Here is an 18,552-nt window from a genome sequence, read left to right on the forward strand (position 1 = left end):
AATGAAACAATGAATAAAAACAGATAAAACACTAAAATAACACTAAAATAAATAGGAATATAAATGTACATCTTGTGACAAGTACTCGCATGCCAATCATGGCAATTGAGAACCAATTAATTAATAATCCTTTGTGGTTAATGAATAATTTGGTAATCAACTGACTGTCAAAAAAATAAATTCATTTTTCTGTTACTCGAATCTTATCACAAAATTGTATTCATCTTTCTGTTATATTTTCGTATTTTGAACGATTACTTGTAGAAATACCCCTTTGCAGGATAAGCTCTTCCCCTTATCTCATCATGAAATTAGTATGCTAATATCATGAACTCCATGTGGACAAATGAAATTAGTATGCTAATATCATGAACTCCATGTGGACAAATGAATAGATACGTCTTAAACTCAATGGAAAAATAAATAAAAACAATGAATAAAAACAGATAAAACACTAAAATAAATAGGAATATAAATGTACATCTTGTGACAAGTACTCGCATGCCAATCATGGCAATTGAGAACCAATTAATTAATAATCCTTTGTGCTTAATGAATAATTTGGTAATCAACTAACTGTCAAAAAAAAATCATTTTTCTGTTACTTGTATTCATCTTTCTGTTACTCGAATCTTATCACAAAATTGTATTTTCGTATTTTGAACGATTACTGTAGAAATACCCCTTTGCAGGGTAAGCTCTTCCCCTTATCTCATCATGAAATTAGTATGATTACTGTAGAAATCCCCTTATCTCATCTCATGAAATTAGTATGAAATTGGTAAAACTTTCATTGCATTGCATATTAAACTCTCCATTCTCTCTCTTTGTAGGTTATGATCTAGTGTCTCCCATGAAATCATCCGCATAAAATCATACCATCAAAACTGCAGATACCCTCCCATCCTTGGAATTGCAACAATGAGTCCATTGAAAATTTATTAATTCACTTCTTACACACTTAAGAGATGGACTCACTGACCACCTTCAAATTCTGCCTTTAAGTGGAGCTCTACTGCATATGTGAGCTTCACCGGAAAGGGAAGAATCCAAACATAGAAATAAATTCTGATAAAAAAAACCATAAAATCATACCATCAAAACTGCAGATACCCTCCCATCCTTGGAATTACAACAATGAGTCCATTGAAAATTTATTAATTCACTTCTTACACACTTAGCAGATGGACTCACTGAACACCTTCAAATTCTGCCTTTAGGTGGAGCTCTACTGCAAATGTGGGCTTCACTGGAAAGGGTTGAAAAATTATTAATTCACTTCTTACACACTTAAGAGATGGACTCACTGACCACCTTCAAATTCTGCCTTTAGGTGGAGCTCTACTGCAAATCTGAGCTTCACCGGAAAGGGAACAATGCAATCATAGAAATTCTGACAAAAAAGACTCTCTTAGAACGCTTCAGGGAAAAAAAAGAGAGGAAAAAAAAACTCTTGGAACGTTTCAGGAATAAAAAGAGAGTAAAAAAAACTCTTGGAACGTTTCACAATAAATTTGCTCCTGATAATATACCATCAAAACTGTGGATAACCTCAATGGAGTTGCAACAATGAAATTGTCCATTGAAAATTTATTAATTCAATTCTTACAGACTTTTCAACCGATGGACTTCAATGACCACCTTCAAATTCTGCCTTTAAGTAGAGCTCTATTGCACATGTGACCTTCACGGGGAAGGGAACAATGCAGTCATAGAAATTCTGAAAAGAATAAAAATATGCCTAAAAAAATCATATTTTTAGGCTTTCAATTTATTAAGATGTAATTTACACTCGGAAGCACTCGAAGGATGAAATGGGGCTGGATATATAAACCATTTCATTGACCTGTAATTGACTTTCAAGGCATTCCATTCATTTGAAGGACGACTGGATCTCTTCTCTCAAGCACACAAACTGTCACAAAGACCAGGATCATAGCACAGATACAATAGCATGAATCATGAATGTTGTTTGTTATTCCTGCAGCAAAAAAGAGGTAGCTCAATAATCAAATAGGCAAGTAAATAATCAAACATATAAGCTGTAATCCAAAGGAAAAAAAGAAGCTGTAATCCAAAGGCAAAAAAGTTGGCCTTACGACTAGCCCAATCATTCAAGATTGAACAATGATAGTTGCACACTGACTCTCAGGGGCTACTCTCATAATGTGAAGGACGTAATGGCCATTGTAATCAAGGGAAGCCCGGACAGAAAGCTTTGATGCCAGTGGCTTGGGCAAGCATTCAAAGGAACTATACTTAAATTTGGCCAGCCTTACCTGTAGAGCTCCACTGCAAAAGTAAATTGATAGTCATTGTTACTGCCCATAATGTCAACCAATTTGACAAAGTAGCTACACTACCACCCACACCCTTGACATTAAGGGGCAGTATCTGCAGTAAGAAAGGACTATTCAAAAGAAATCATTGCATCTATTGTTTAAATAGATGCATAAAGATACTGGTTGAACAATGGAATTAGATCAATATGAAGAAAAGATGTAGTAACTAATTTGTGCTGAGAAGCAGTCATCTCAGGGAATATCTAAGAAGGTACATTACCTCAGACAATCCATGGGATGGCCCAACACCAAGCGAGAATGAAGCAATATAAATCTGTAATGAAAAAAATCAACCAATACTATTAACTATTTATCACATACAAAAGAAATCAAAATAAATCAGTGCATCTATTGTTTAAACTGTTGCATAAAGGTATTGGTTGAACAATGGAATTAGATCATTCTCGCAATATAAATCTGTAATGAAAAAAATCAACCAATAATATTAACTATTTATCACATACAAAAGAAACCAGTGCATCTATTGTTTAAACTGCTGCATAAAGATACTGGTTGAACAATGGATCAATTAGATCAATATGAAGAAAAGATGTAGTAATTAACTTGCGCCAAGAAGCAATCATCTCACAGGGAATATCTAAGAAGGTACATTACCTCGGACATAATAATCCATGGGATGGCCCAACACCAAGCGAGAATGAAGCAATATAAATCTGTAATGAAACCATCGACCAATAATATTATAATAACCATTTATCACATACAAGATGATGGCAGCAACTACAGGCCCATCTTATACAATACACTGACAACTAGAACTCTAAAACGTACCTGCAGACTCACTAAAGCCAAAATAGTGAAGAATGTTTCATATTGAGAATCAATGAGCCTGAAACAGAAGAAAATAAATTTAGCCCTCACACAGCCAAATAAGGAATTTCAGATAATATTCAAACCAAATACGGAATTTCAGATAATATTCAAACCAAATAAGAAATTTCAAATAATATTTAAATCATGATCTTATACAATACACTGACAACTGGAACTCTAAAACGTACCTGCAGACTCACTAAAGACAAAATAGTGAAGAATATTTCATATTGAGAATATATATGCAGAATGAGCATGAAACAAGAAGAAAATAAATTTAGCCCTCACATATCAAAAGATGCACTATTACAAATAACAACCTATGTGTTTTCAGTGCCTCTTTAACCTTTTAAAAAACTCATATTTTATGCCATGGGATGAAATCAATCAAAATCTAAGTATTGCAAAAAACTAATGGGCTCAATACCTAGTAAAGATAAGAAAGCATTACCTTTCTCTTTAATGTTCTCATTCAACCATTTAAAAGAATCCTTTTGCATGCCATATGTTGAAAAGAATTATAATCTAGGTACCGTAAAACGTTGGTGGTCTTGGGACCTAGTAAAGCTAACAAAGCATTTTCTTTCTCTTCATTGCTTCCATTCAACCTTTTATAAATACTCCTATTATATGCATGTGCTGATTCATTATCTTTCTCTTCATTGCTTCCATTCAACCTTTTATAAATACTCTTCATTGCTTCCATTCAACCTTTTATAAATACTCTTATTATATATCCATGTGTTGAAATGAATCAAAATCCAATTGGCACACAATGTTAGGATTTTATAAATACTCCCATTAGGATTTTATAAATACTCCCATTATATGCATGTGCTGAAATGAATCAAAATCCAATTGGCACACAATGTTAGGATTTTATAAATACTCCCATTATATGCATGTGCTGAAATGAATCAAAATCTAATTGGCACACAATGTTAGTAATCCTAGTGCATGGCAAAGTGAGGAAAGCATTATATTCTTCAATTAGGTTGAATGTGTCGAAATGAATCAAAATCCAATTGGCACACAATGTTAGGATTTTATAAGTACTCCTATTATATGCATGTGCTGAAATGAATCAAATTCCAATTGGCACACAATGTTAGTAATCCTGGCAAAGTGAGGAAAGCATTATATTCTTCAATTAGGACTTGGAGGGGGTTAAAATTGTTTTTGTTTAGAGGTCACTTCTATGATACTAAGAAATTAAGAATTAATTAAATGCCCCACAAGTAGTCCAATCAAACTTTTAAATTAGAGTCACCAAACTCCGTAAAAGGTTCAAACTTGTTCGCTAGAGTAGAGTTGACTTGTTGACTGGTTCGCTAGAGATGACTTGAGAATGGCCATATTCCAATTTGAAAATCTCTCCTATCATGTGGATTGTTACTATACTCATTTGCCATGGATATGGTTTTCATACTTCATGCCAATTCTTGGATCCTATGACTTCCCATAAAAGCCCAAAGAAAATTGATATGGATCCTATGACTTCCCACAAAAGCCCAAAGAAAATTGATTTGACAGTTTTTATTTTAAATTGCATATTTTTAATACGATTAGTTTAACATGGAAATTACCAAATAAGTTGAAATTGAAATGAAAGAGAAGCAATAACAAACTATTCACACAACGAACACAAAAACTACCTTGGGAAAGTCATTACTTATGTTAGGTGAGTCATAAAGTGGAAGGTAAGGTACATGACTACCTTGGGAAAATCATCACTTGTGTTAGGTGAGTCATAAAGTGGAAGGTACATGACTACCTTGGAAATTGCCTGGGTGAAGGCAACATTGAATACGGTAATGAAGGCGAAATGGGTAGTTTCATTTTACATAATAGCCATTATAATCCATGTAGTCTAATTTGCAGGTTTGGTCTGTAATATGGGTGCTTGTATTTTCAAGAACCCTTCATATGATTTCCTTTGATTTTGGAGTTTTGGTGGAGTCCATTGAGCTTGTGAAATATTGAGTTTCATACAGAACATGTTGGATTTGGATTGCTTGAAAGGTGGTAAGCACAGTTCAAATAGTGGGAAGGGGAAGCTAAGCACAGTTCAAATAGTGGGAAGGGGAAGCTAAGCACAGAATTGGAAGAATAAAAAGTGAAAATAGGAGGAGGAAAGAGTCAGAGGTAAGGATGGTACTAGGGGAAGGTCGTATAGTCTATCAGGCTTTGTATTACGTTAAATAATTTCTTAATTGGAAAATTTGCTTTGTATTACGTTAATAAATTTCTTAATTGGAAAATTTGTTCAAAGAAGATATATAAAAGGAGTTGTTGAACTTATGGATGCAGTTGGTCCAGGCCTTAGTGATTGAGTGTGAACCCTCTTTTTTTATATTAATGAGGGGTTGGATAGGTTTCACTTTATAAAATGAATAGGATATTGATTCTATCATTAAGGGATCTTTATTCTTTCATTGAAACCATAGCATCCATGTTGTGATCCAGGATCTTTATTCTTTTCATTTAAGCCCTAGCAAAAGCGAAGTTCTGTGGCAGTAATTACACTTTAATTCAATACGAGATTCTGAGGATAAGGAAGCTAGTTCCACTATGAAATGGTACCTATGGGCACAAATCAAGATCCAAATTCTGATTCAAGCAAGCCAAAGTCCTGAAGCCTGAGGGACTGTTACAAAGGTCTGCAGAGTCTCAAACAAAGTATGAGAAGCTCTGGATCAATCAGTGATACAATGATGCATTGATCTCCGATCTTTTGGTTCCAATACAAATTTACTCCTCATTGAACTACTAGACTGAAGTTCATGTGCAAAGTTCTGAAAAGTATCAAGACATGTCTACAAAGAACCCATAACAACAGTGATCCGAAATCATCATTAGAGTTGATGAATAGTGATAGAAGTTTCTCCAAGAGTCAGTGATACGAATTAATTCCCGAGGTATAATACAGTGATATATGTCGTCTCTTCAAATTCAAGTGATATATATGATGCGAGCTACACAAACAATGTGTAATACGAATTAATTCCAAAGGAGATCGAGAAGATGAAAAAGAAGCCAAGATGTAAAAGCTGAATTTGAAAGTTGAGATGAGCTACTAAGGAGGTCGTAACTTGATCCATTCTAATAAAACAATGTGTAATACGAATCCATTCCAAAGGAGATCGAGAAGATGAAAAAGAAGACAAGATGTAAAAAGCTGCATTTGAAGGCTGAGATGAGCTACTAATGAGGTCGTAACTTGATCCATTCTAATAAAAAAATTCCAGAATATTTTTGTCAAGAAGGAACAAGTTCTCAAGAAGTAAGCTGGGTTTTTAAATCTAGTCATGCTCATGGAGAAATTGTTCTTGTAATAAAGTAACCAAGTTTTGAGAGAAAGGGATCATCTTTATCAAGGAATCTTGTAGAAATGTAGTCATTATGGAGGCCGAAGAGGCCTAGTAGGGCTACTAGAAGAAAAAGAAAAACGACCACAGGTGCATATTTCTCAAGTGAAAACTGAGCGAAGGAATGCCACTTTCCTCAAATCTGTAAAGAAGAAACATGCCATTGGTACATTGCAGAACAGATAAGGAATACCACTTTCCTCAAGTCTGTAAAGAAGAAACATGACATTGGTACAATGCAGAACATGAGAAACCGGATGGTCAAGTTAGAAGGGATCTATGGGCACGTGTTGAAAAGCAGACTCTCTACAATAAGATCAAGGATTTCTGGGCATTATAGGAAGGCCGTAAGGCCTGTTTTAGAGGGTTAAGAAGCCTAGCAGAATGCTAGTGCAAAACCACATCTTCCAGAAGAAAAATGTGCATGAGATCAGGGTCCAAGGAGAAGATCGTTGCTAGTTTGTGGCTACCCTAGATTGGGCCAAGAAACTCAGAAAGGGGCTGAGATCTGAAGGAGCCTTGGAGATCTAGCAAGATGCCGTCAAGGAGAAATGGATAAAGGAGATGTTATTTGTTAGATCTATTCCTGAAGTGAATATGACAGATTTTTGTGATCCGTCCTGAGGGTTTATTTCATGTTGCTACAGCTCCAAAGTCTGTACCACACACACTCAGATTCATAATGAAAAAGGAGGGCTGAGGCCCCTAGTGACTAGATTTCATACCCTGTGACAATGCTACCACTTGTATGCTTGTCTATGCGGATGTATTTGAAGGTTAGGGTGGCTGCAATCAGAGAAGAGCAGCGTGGTTCTGAACAGAAAAGGAGTGGTCCGTACAATGAGGAATAAGAGCCCAGCTTTGGGCTAGAGAAAAGATCTGTCTTGAAGGGACTAGGACAGAGGTGTGTAAGCCCTAGATAAAGGCAGATATAGCAAGCCATAGTTAAGGGTTTTTGAAGTGATACGTTGACTCTTAAGGGGTTGTCCCAAAGTTAGATCATCAACAGGGCAGCATATTACCTCGGTGAATGTACAGTAGAATGAGCAGTTGGGCAGCAGTTAGGGCATGTACAATAAAGAAAGTGAATGACAGTTGTTGAGCAGCCTAAGGACAGTCAATCATGGACTGTTAGTGGCAGTGAAGAATCCCTAGGAGAGGGCAGACTCAGAGCCCTAGATCTGGGTAGATCGAACAACAGTTAGTGGACCTATTGTTGGGTGGGCTGCTAGGAAAAGCCCTAAGATTCTGTCATACCTGAGGAGGCAAACAGCAGAAGTGTGGTCTGTGTAACAAGCCCTAGTTCAGTCATCTAAATGATAGATAAAGGACTGATAAGAGGGTGGATTTGTGGAACCCTAATAGGGTACAAGTTTGGTACCATTAAGAGGGCATTTTGTTGAAACCCTAAAAAGACCTCAAGTACAGTGTACTATTAGGATGCAAATTTGGAGCCCTAGGAGTTGCAAGTTGAGCAATGTCAGTGATAAGAGGGTTGGTAGGATGCAAATTTGGAGCCCTAGGAGTTGCAAGTTGAGCAATGTCAGTGATAAGAGGGTTGGTTGAAGAAACTACAACCATTGTTGGTCGCTGATGTAAGGGACGTATGAGTACTTCTGACACAAATTGAGGCTTGTTGATGTAAGGGACGTATGAGTACTTCTGACACAAATTGAGGCTTCTTGATGAATTCTCCCTGGTCGAGAGGGAGTGAACATGGATTTCTCCTCCCAGGTTGAGAGGGAGTGAGCATGGATTTCTCCTCTCAAATTGAGGGGGCGTATGGTTCGACAGTAGTTCTCCCTGTGTCATGTACTAGGCTAGGACTAACAACTGTAAGCTGATGTAAGGGACATATGAGTAATTCTGACACAAATTGAGTCTTGTTGATGAATTCTCCCTGGTCGAGAGGGAGTGAGCATGGATTTCTCCTCTCAGGTTGAGGGAGAATGGTTCGACAGTTGTTCTCCCCATGTCATGTACTAAGCTAGGTGTAAAGTTTTGTAGATGTTCTATGCTAAGAGCAATTTCACTTTTCTCACAGCAATCATACAAGTAGATAAGCAAAATGCAGATAGAACATATAAGCAGATCTTACAGAAGACAAATCAGAAACAAGAAAAATGTATGTGTTTGTTTCGGCGGTCAACAGGATGCTTCAACCAGCAAAGTCTCCTTTGGTCAGCCAGCCCAGCATGTGTCACAACAACCTCCAACCAGTAGATGAGTCAACCCAAGTCAGTTCTACAAAAGTCAACGCTGTCCTGAAAAGTCAACGCAGGGGCAGCAAGCTAAAAGTCAACGCAGCAGCAAAACGGTCAACCCTTTGACCTCGATTTTTGTGCCAGGTAGTATGGCCTTCAAAAATCGAACCTCCCACAAGTTTTCAGCTTGTTTGGACCAAGCGTTGACCAAAGTCAATGCTGGTCAAACTTCTGCGAAACCCTAGCAGCAGAAAAAATCCTCTTCGTCCTTCCCACGTGTGGCTGAAATTCGTCCTCCAGGTAGCTCGTACTTTTTAGGATGAGAGAGGAAGATGTGAGTTGTGTTGTGATCAAATTCTCTCCAACTTTTCCTGTATATATATATCCATCAATGAGGGTGTGTGACACATCTGTTGGGCATGTGAGCCTACATTACAAAACTGGCTGACCTTTGCACATATAATTTATTAAGAATAATAAATTCAAAATATAAGTTTTGCTCATCGGATTAAGACTATTTTTATATGGATTTTACACCTCTCAGAAAGAGAAATCCAACAAAAATATTAGCCTCTTAATCTGAGCATCAGAACATGGAGTTTGGACCTAGTTGTCCAAATTTAACACTCCCTCTCAACTAGGGAGAACTCCATCTATTAGTGCAATTAACATCGTGAGTCATCCCGCCGAAACTTGCTTTGCTGGCTTCTTTATTTCAGAACAGAAGTGGGTTAGTCACAAAGACATCATTCCCCGACTGACATAATCAGTCCAGAGGTCCCAGACCTCACAAATCTTGATCCCAGATCAAGTGGTTGGACCATGCCATCCTAGATAGAGAGTACGGCAATCTCTGATGCGTCCATCAGTCTTTGCTAATAGTCTCTAGCTTTTCCACACCTCATTGGCCAAATGAGAGGTACTTCCCATAAGCCCTGAACTCAATGGGTAGGATGCATACGGGGCACAGATTAAATGAGTGGCGAACCAGCTCAATAATCACAAGGGTGGGGCAGAAGCATTATGAGTGCTTATAGCTCCGAGAAGCTATCCCCAAAGCCCCCCAGAGCTCCCAGAGCTCATCGTCCAACAGGACCCACATCATAGGGTCTTTCCACGACACCAAGACTCTCACGGAAGGTTAGGAACTTGACCTTCCCCAGGGGCTTAGTGAGAATATCCGCGACCTGCTCATCAGTTCCTATATGATCGAGCCTTACGGCGCCTCGCTGTACCATATCCCGAATAAAGTGGTACCTGATATCAATATGCTTGGATCGGTCGTGGAACACAAGATTCTCAGTCATACGAATCCCACTCTGATTATCACAGAGTATTACAGTGGTATCTAGCACATGTTGGAACAGCTCACTAAAGAGCTTCCTCAACCAAACTGCTTCACAACAGGCCATACTAGCAGCAATGTATTCGGCCTCCGCGGTGCTCAAAGCCACCGACTTCTGCTTCCTGCTCATCCATGAGATCGAAGCAGAACCAAGATTGAAACAGCATCCAGATGTGCTCTTACGATCCACCACACTGCCAGCCCAATCGGCATCAGTATATCCCCGGAGTATCACACTCCCGGCAGTGTATCTCAGCCCATGGTTTATCGTGCCCCGAAGATATCTCAAAAGATTCTTGGCACCAACCCAGTGAAAATGATGAGGCTCAACCATCTGTTGACTCAAAGTATTCACTGCAAAACATATGTCCGGATGGGTGTTCACTAAGAACATCAAAGCTCCTATGAGTTGACGATACTCAGTAGGATTAGCCAAGATAGGCCCTGCAGCGCTGCCACTCAACTTCTTAAAGTTGAGTTCCATTGGTGTCGACACGGACTTACAGTCCACCATCCCAAATCTTTCCAGAAGCTTCACAATATACTTTCCTTGAGAAAGGAAAATCTCTCCAGGTCTCTGCCAGACCTCCAGGCCTAGGAAATAGTGCATCAGTCCTAGGTCTTTCATCTCGAACTCAGCAGCAAGCTCCCTCTTACATTGATGAATGAGAGGGTCATCACCTGTCAGGAAGAGGTCGTCCACATACAGCACTAGAATGAGAGGCTTTCCTTCCTCAACCTTAAAGTAAAGGTTTGGATCAGCATTGCTTCGAGTGAAGCCCAGCTTCATCAAGTAACTATCCATCCTCTCATACCAAGCTCTGGGTGCTTGCTTTAACCCATAGAGGGCTTTCTTCAACCTGCAGACATAAGTGTCTCGATCTTGAACTTCAAATCCCAGAGGTTGTTCTACATACACCTCTTCCTTTATTGCACCATGCAGAAAAGCGGTCTTGACATCCATCTGATGAAGACTCCATCCTTGCGTAGCAGCAAGGGCTATGATGGATCGGATGGTGGTATATCGAGCCACAGGTGCAAATATATCGTCATAGTCAATTCCTTCCTTTTGAGAGAAGCCACGGGCAACAAATCTTGCGTTAAACTTTTCAGCACTCCCATCAGATCCATGTTTAATCTTGTAGAGCCATTTAGCGGTGACAACAGATTTGTCCTTCGGTCTCGGGACCACATCCCAGACATCATTCTTCATAATAGCCTCATATTCTTCATGCATAGCATCCTTCCAGACTTGATGCTTGATGGCTTCTTCAAAAGATCCAGGTTCAGATTGTATAATAGTACTCATGGCAGCTAGATACCCTTGGTATCTACACGGCTTCTTGCTTTCTCGGAATGTTCCCCTTGGGGCAGCATGACCCTCAGCATCTTCGAGGGTGTCCCTGAGCCATGATGGCCTCTTTCCTAGAGAAGGGGAAGGATCAATAGGGTCCATTGGCCCTTCAACATCAGGCATAGTCTCATCCTAGGGTTCTTCCAGATTTCTAGGTCTTTCTTCATGGTTTTCTTCAGATCTAGGAAGATCTACTACTTTCTTCAGGGAAGCATCTTCGTCAAAAGTGACATCATGGCTTATCTCTACTTCCCTTTGACCAGGTACATAGACTCTATATGCCTTAGAAGTCTCACTGTAGCCCACAAACATTCCTTTCTTCCCAGTAGCATCCAGCTTACTTCTCTTTTCTTTCGGCACATGAAAATAGACAGGACATCCAAAAATTCTAAAATGTGAGACATCAGGTTTCTTACCAGAGAAAACCTCTTCGGGAGTTTTGGAGTCCAAAGCGGAATGAGGGCATCGGTTTTGAATGTACACAGCAGTATTTGCAGCTTCTCCCCACAGAAACTTTGGAAGACCCTGGTCACATAGCATGGCACGGGCAGCTTCCACAATAGTCCTATTCTTGCGTTCAGCAACACCATTCTGCTCAGGAGTATATGCAGTGGTAGTCTCCCTCTTAATGCCAGCTTCTCTGCAAAAGTATTTGAACTCAATTGACTCATATTCAGTGCCATTGTCAGTCCTCAAAATCTTGATCTTCTTTCCGGTCATATTTTCCACCAAGGCTTTGAAGGTACGGAACCACATGAAAGCCTCATCCTTCTTCTTCAAGAAGTATATCCAGGTTTTGCGAGAGAAGTCATCAGTAAATGTCATATAGTAAGAACATCCCCCCAGGGATGTTACAGGCAACATACCGAAAAGATCAGAATGGACCAGTTGCAATATCTCAGATGTCTTTGTGACACTTGAGGGGAAAGGTCCCCTTGTATGTTTTCCTTCAGCACAGCCCTTACATACACCTTCATGATTATTTCCAAAATCAGGCATCCCTGTCACCACCTTCCTTGCTTCGGGAAGAGCCTTGTAATGAAGGTGTCCAAATCTTCGGTGCCATAGTTCGGTTTTCGGTTTGACGGATAGTATCACAAGTCATAGCTCCCAACGGACTCCCTCCAACCTGGTAGAGTGTACCAACTCTAAAACCAATTGAGATAGCTTCCTTGAAGCTCTTCTTCCACATGAGTACCTTTCCATCAGAGAAAGTTACATTGAATCCTTTGTCTTCCATGGCAGATACAGACACAAGGTTCTTCTTCAATTTGGGTACATAGAGTACATCTTGTAGATGGAGGACTTGTCCTTGAGACAAGTGGAGGGTCACAGTCCCGGTCCCTTTCACAGGATAAGTGGCATTATCCCCAAGGATAATTTCTAGATTAGTATCCCTTTCAACCATGTCAGAAAGTGCTTCCTTGAATCCGGTGATGTGTCTTGAGGCACCACTATCGATTAGCCAGACATCCATAGTGTCGGGCGGAGATGCAGCTGAGAGAGCAGATATTAGAATATACTCATTTCTTTTATCAACAACATTAGACTCCTCATACCTGGTATTTCTGGTCCTTTTAGAAGGTGGATGGTTTCCTTCAAAGTGAGCCTTCCTCTTTCCTTTGGATTTGTCATTTCTTTGATTCCCATTCCTTCGGTTGTTGTTGTTGTCGTCACTATCGGGAGAATTCTTCTGGAAGGGGCATTCTCTAGCATAGTGTCCAGTCCTATGGCAGGTGAAACATTTACCCTTCTTCTTTTGAGTCTTAGTCCTTCCTTTGTCCTTGGAACCACCAGAGTTCTTCTTTTGGGAATGAGCAACATAGGCAGCATTTCTTTCATTATCAAATTCCTTCATCCTTGTTTCTTCTTGCATACATCTAGACAGAAGCTCATCAAAGTTAGGGATGGTATTATTGTTGAGAATGGTAGTTGTGAATACTTGCCATTCATATGGAAGTCCTCCAAGTGCGGTGAGAACCATCTCACGATCAGCTATTGTCTCCCCAATAGCTAGCAGATTGTTCCTGGTTTCGGTCAACTTCATAAAGAAAGTTTGAATAGACTCGTCTCGGCCCTTCTTCATATTCTTCAACTTGTTCTTGAGGAATAACACTTGGTTCACATTGTTTACTCGGAACATAAGTATCAGTTTGTCATACATCTCCTTGGATGTGCCTAGTTCAGATATGTAGGCAACCAGACTCTTATTTATGGATTCCCTGATCAGCAGTTTTGCTCTGATTTCTCCCTTCTTATACTTGTGTTTAACAGCAGCAGAGGCATTTGATGGAGGTTCTTGAATCTTCCCTGTCACATGATCGAGGAGATCATGATCTTCTAATTTGAGATCTAATAACATCTTCCAGGCATGGAAGTCATCACTTCCAGTCAGCTTGTCATTCTCCCTGAATTCAAGCTTAGAGGAATCCATTTCCTTCGATGATGATTGCTATAGATAGAGTTTGTCTTCACCTCAGCTCTGATACCATGTAAAGTTTTGTAGATGTTCTATGCTAAGAGCAATTTCACTTTTCTCACAACAATCATACAAGTAGATAAGCAAAATGCAGATAGAACATATAAGCAGATCTTACAGAAGACAAATCAGAAACAAGAAAAATGTATGTGTTTGTTTCGGCGGTCAACAGGATGCTTCAACCAGCAAAGTCTCCTTTGGTCAGCCAGCCCAGCATGTGTCACAACAACCCTCCAACCAGTAGATGAGTCAACCCAAGTCAGTTCTACAAAAGTCAACGCTGTCCTGAAAAGTCAATGCAGGGGCAGCAAGCTAAAAGTCAACGCAGCAGCAAAACGGTCAACCCTTTGACCTCGATTTTTGTGCCAGGTAGTATGGCCTTCAAAAATCGAACCTCCCACAAGTTTTCAGCTTGTTTGGACCAAGCGTTGACCAAAGTCAATGCTGGTCAAACTTCTGCGAAACCCTAGCAGCAGAAAAAATCCTCTTCGTCCTTCCCACGTGTGGCTGAAATTCGTCCTCCAGGTAGCTCGTACTTTTTAGGATGAGAGAGGAAGATGTGAGTTGTGTTGTGATCAAATTCTCTCCAACTTTTCCTGTATATATATATCCATCAATGAGGGTGTGTGACACATCTGTTGGGCATGTGAGCCTACATTACAAAACTGGCTGACCTTTGCACATATAATTTATTAAGAATAATAAATTCAAAATATAAGTTCTGCTCATCGGATTAAGACTATTTTTATATGGATTTTACACCTCTCAGAAAGAGAAATCCAACAAAAATATTAGCCTCTTAATCTGAGCATCAGAACATGGAGTTTGGACCTAGTTGTCCAAATTTAACACTAGGACTAACAACTGTAAGTCTAGTGCATCCATCACGATAGGGAGAATGATGATTTGAATTAGCATGGTTCTCCTCGTGTTAGGCATTATGACGGATTACAACTAATATCCCAAGTCAAGCACTATGACAGATTACAACTAATATCCTAAGTCAAGTACATGGGCATAGATAAGGAGAATGGTGGATTGAATAAGCATCTTGGACAAACATTCTTAAGTCATGTAGTGTGATGGATTAGAATGAAAATCCCAAGTCACATAGACTCGGATAAGAATGGTGTGATGGACAAACATTTCCTCGAGGAAAATGATTTGATGAAAGATATGCATTGAGTATCCTAGGTGGAGTATGTACCTCGTATTGTTTTTCCACAATATTGGAATCTGGGATAGAATCTTAAATCGCTGACGCTACCAATCCAAGTATCACAACAAGACTACTTTTCATAGTAGAACAATATACAACAATAAATCTACTAGTGGACAAAATATATACAACTTTTTACAAATTTATACAACCAACCAACTTCGTTATATTAATCAAACTGATAATACAACCGTCTAAGGCTCTCGTACCCAGGATAATGGCCCTCACACATCCACTAGTACGAGATATACAACTAGGGTTTGTTGTTGGTCACTTTGACAACCAATCTACCCTGAACAAGATACATTGACCATCTGGTTGATGTAGCGCTCTCTCTCAGCTCCTCTCAGTCGTACCTTGAAAACACTTGCCCAGTCCTTTGGCTCTCGATCTGCAGCAACACAACTCTACCTCTATCAATGAACCAACGCCATTAGGTCACTAAACTCGGCTCCAGCAACACAACTCTACCTCCATCAATGAACCAGCACCATTAGGTCACTAAACCCGGCTTCACCTGCTCTCTTGTTGGTTGTTAGTCCTTCAACGCATGAACACATTGAGACTTTTGTTGAGTTGTTCACAACTTCGTTTGTGAACAACTCTCAACTACCTACCTCTGCTCAGCTCTTTTGGGACTTTCTTCCCACTAGGGCCTTCCTGTGCTGCCTGATGAAAACACACTTAGGGTCGGAGGGCTTCCCACTATCACTACCAAATGTCCTTATCCAACAATGAACTTAGGGCATGGAGGACTGCCCAACTTTTGTTAAATATGTCCTTCTCTATAAAGTAAGTCTAGGGCTACTACTCCTGGCTGATCAAATCTTTGAGCTCTTCTTTTGCCTCTTCTAACAATCCCTTAGTCCTTCAAGAGATTTGGTCCTTAGGGCTTGAAGCAAGCCTCTGCAATCCTCTACAAGTTGCTCTTTAGGCTGCTCCAACTCTGCCACTTCTAGCAAGACTAAAGTCCTTCTTAGGTCACTGCACTTAGGGCTCATATATGGACCACTTTCACACTGCCCTCCATTAGTCCACAAATGTCCATACAAAACCAATTAAACATCAATGATTTCTAGGACATTGTATCGAGGCTAAAGAGGAAATCAGTGGTCAATTCGAGATGGATCTTCAAGATCAAACATGCTACAAAGGGTAGCATCTAGAAGTACATGACTAGGTTTGTGGCCAGAGGGTTTTCCCAAAAGGAAAAAGTGGATTATGAGGAGACATTCACTCTAGTAGCCAAGAGGGTTTTCCCAAAAGGACAAAGTGGATTATGAGGAGACATTCACTCTAGTAGCCAATTACATTTACGTCAGGGCTATTATGTCTATTGCTTTAGAGATGGGGTAGAGGATATGTCATTGTTTTTTCATTCTTGGTACATAAACATGTCATTTACTTGCAATGAACCTCCTTACTCGAGATGGAACTTTATGGTTCCAACCTCGTTCACTGCATACTTGTCATCGTTACCTCCACAAACAACTCGCTTTAGAAATATGGTGGAGGATACATCATTGTTTTTCAGTTCTAGTACATATAACATGCAATGAACATCCTAACTTGAGCTGGAACTTGATGGCTCCAAACCCAATCACTACATACTTGTCATCATTACCTCCACAAACAACTCTTAGTCACTATTTGTGAAACTGCTAAATAGATCTCATGCCTCTTGTGACATTGTTTGATGCACCACTATCCAAGTACAAGTCAATTGATGGTGTTGGTATATAGACAGGAGACAGAAACCACTATCCACCTGTATTTTTCCTCCCCTTTCCCTATCTTGCCTTACTGGCATGGGATAGGTTCTAATCATCACCCTTTTGTTGGCCTTCTAGAGATTTCTCTCTAATCTCTTCCTAGAAAAAATCATCCCTTAGTCTGTCCCAATTAGGATGATGCTCTCGTGCAAAGATGCCCTTCATGAAAGGAGTCCATAGCTTGGTGAAGCCATTAAGGATCGTCCTTACCATTTCATCATATGTCACGAGTCACGACTACCCCAACTGTTGCCAACTCATCACATACTTGTGTGATCTTGGTCAGATAACTGGTCACAGTATCTGATCTAGTCATCTTGGTGTTCTTGAGTTTCACTCTCAGCAAAAAAAAAATTGTTTGTGTTATCACTATGATAAAGCTTCATTAAAGCCTCCCACATCTCCCTTATTGTCCTCGAGGATGATCCTTCACTGCATCTAAGATAGTTCTCCTAGATTTCACATCCTTTTGGTTATAGGTAGCCAATTCTGCAACGTATGCAAGGTGAGTTTGGTGTTAATTGTTAGTTTTTGTAGCATCAAATGTGCTCTAGTCTCGAAGCTTTATGGAGAGGCTAAAATACATGAGATCTCCATAACCCAGAAATCATTTATGGAAATTCCACCTAGAAGTGTATGAATTAGATTATTAGCCAATTTTTAAATATTTACTAAGTCTAAACTTAGGGAATATGGTTAATTAATCATTGTTAATTAAGATAAAGTGATAATTCTCTAGAAACTCACATGGATCGACAAGGAATTAATCTAGGCCCTTGATTAAGTTTTAATCTTAGTCGTTGGTGCTCCAACAAAGGATTATAAGAAGAAGTCAATGGGTGGATGGAGAATAGACTTGTGGGATTCGATTTCTTTCGTAGTTCGATTTCCAGAGAGCAACAGTCGTTGCCGAAAACCAAAGAAGAACATAGAAATAGTGAGGGGCAAAGACAATGAGGTTGGAGAAAGTTTTCTAGATCCAATGAGTGCATTTGCAAAGAGGCCGAAATTTCTCCAAGAAGTTGCACAGAGGCAGTGCAGAAGCTTCATTAGGCAATTCGATTTGCTGAGGAAGGAAGGCATTTTTAGTTCTAGAGGCCAGGCAGAGGTTCCAGAGTGTCGAAGAAGCGTTTTGTAGCCAGATGCAGGCAAGACAACTTGATTAACAGACAATTCAGGCAGCATGTGTGGCAGGCAGCTTCAACTTGACGTAGAGTCTGCGTAGGCCCAGTTGGACGACTTGCTTTTCAGTAGCAGTCGAGTGTCAGGATTGCTTAGAGTGAGGGTAATTTCCCTCTGGATATTTTTGCCAGTATTTGCAAATCTTTGCAGGATAGCCAACATTTGATATCTAGATTATTGTACTCAAAATTTCTCATTGTTGCATAATAATAAAAACTCAGAATTTCTCACTGCTGCATAATAATAAAACCCTCAGCTGCTACATCGGTTTTCTGAAGTTGGGTTTTTGCGGGGACATTTGTCCAAAAATAATTTTCATATTTTTATGTGTGCTAGATTTTCTCGAGCGCTATTTTCTTCCATAGTTTATTGGTGAAAATCACAGTGTGAATTATTTGATATTTGTCATAGCAAATAAATAGTTAAATAAATTAACAATTGGGAAAATAATTT

The 18,552-nt window shown here is 39.5% G+C and overlaps 1 protein-coding gene across 3 annotated transcripts in view; it reads right to left on the reverse strand.

The window, feature by feature from the left end:
- Positions 1-1,501: 1,501 nt before the first annotated feature.
- Positions 1,502-18,552, reverse strand: part of LOC149248452 (sugar transporter ERD6-like 6) — a 117,116-nt gene continuing 100,065 nt past the window's right edge. For all 3 annotated transcript variants that reach the window (XM_089458443.1, XM_089458442.1, XM_089458444.1), the window contains 5 exons: positions 3,135-3,192; positions 2,958-3,016; positions 2,563-2,616; positions 2,280-2,394; positions 1,502-1,981 (listed from right to left, as the gene is read on the reverse strand). In XM_089458443.1, the coding sequence (XP_089314569.1) occupies positions 1,860-1,981; positions 2,280-2,394; positions 2,563-2,616; positions 2,958-2,966 (300 nt within the window). In that variant the 5' untranslated portion in view covers positions 2,967-3,016; positions 3,135-3,192 and the 3' untranslated portion in view covers positions 1,502-1,859. The remainder of the gene's footprint in view (positions 1,982-2,279; positions 2,395-2,562; positions 2,617-2,957; positions 3,017-3,134; positions 3,193-18,552) is intronic.

This window comes from Pinus tabuliformis, chromosome 7, assembly GCF_031772625.1.
Source record: "Pinus tabuliformis cultivar Carrire ecotype Pingquan chromosome 7, CPIR1, whole genome shotgun sequence".
NCBI classification, from domain to species: domain Eukaryota; kingdom Viridiplantae; phylum Streptophyta; class Pinopsida; order Pinales; family Pinaceae; genus Pinus; species Pinus tabuliformis.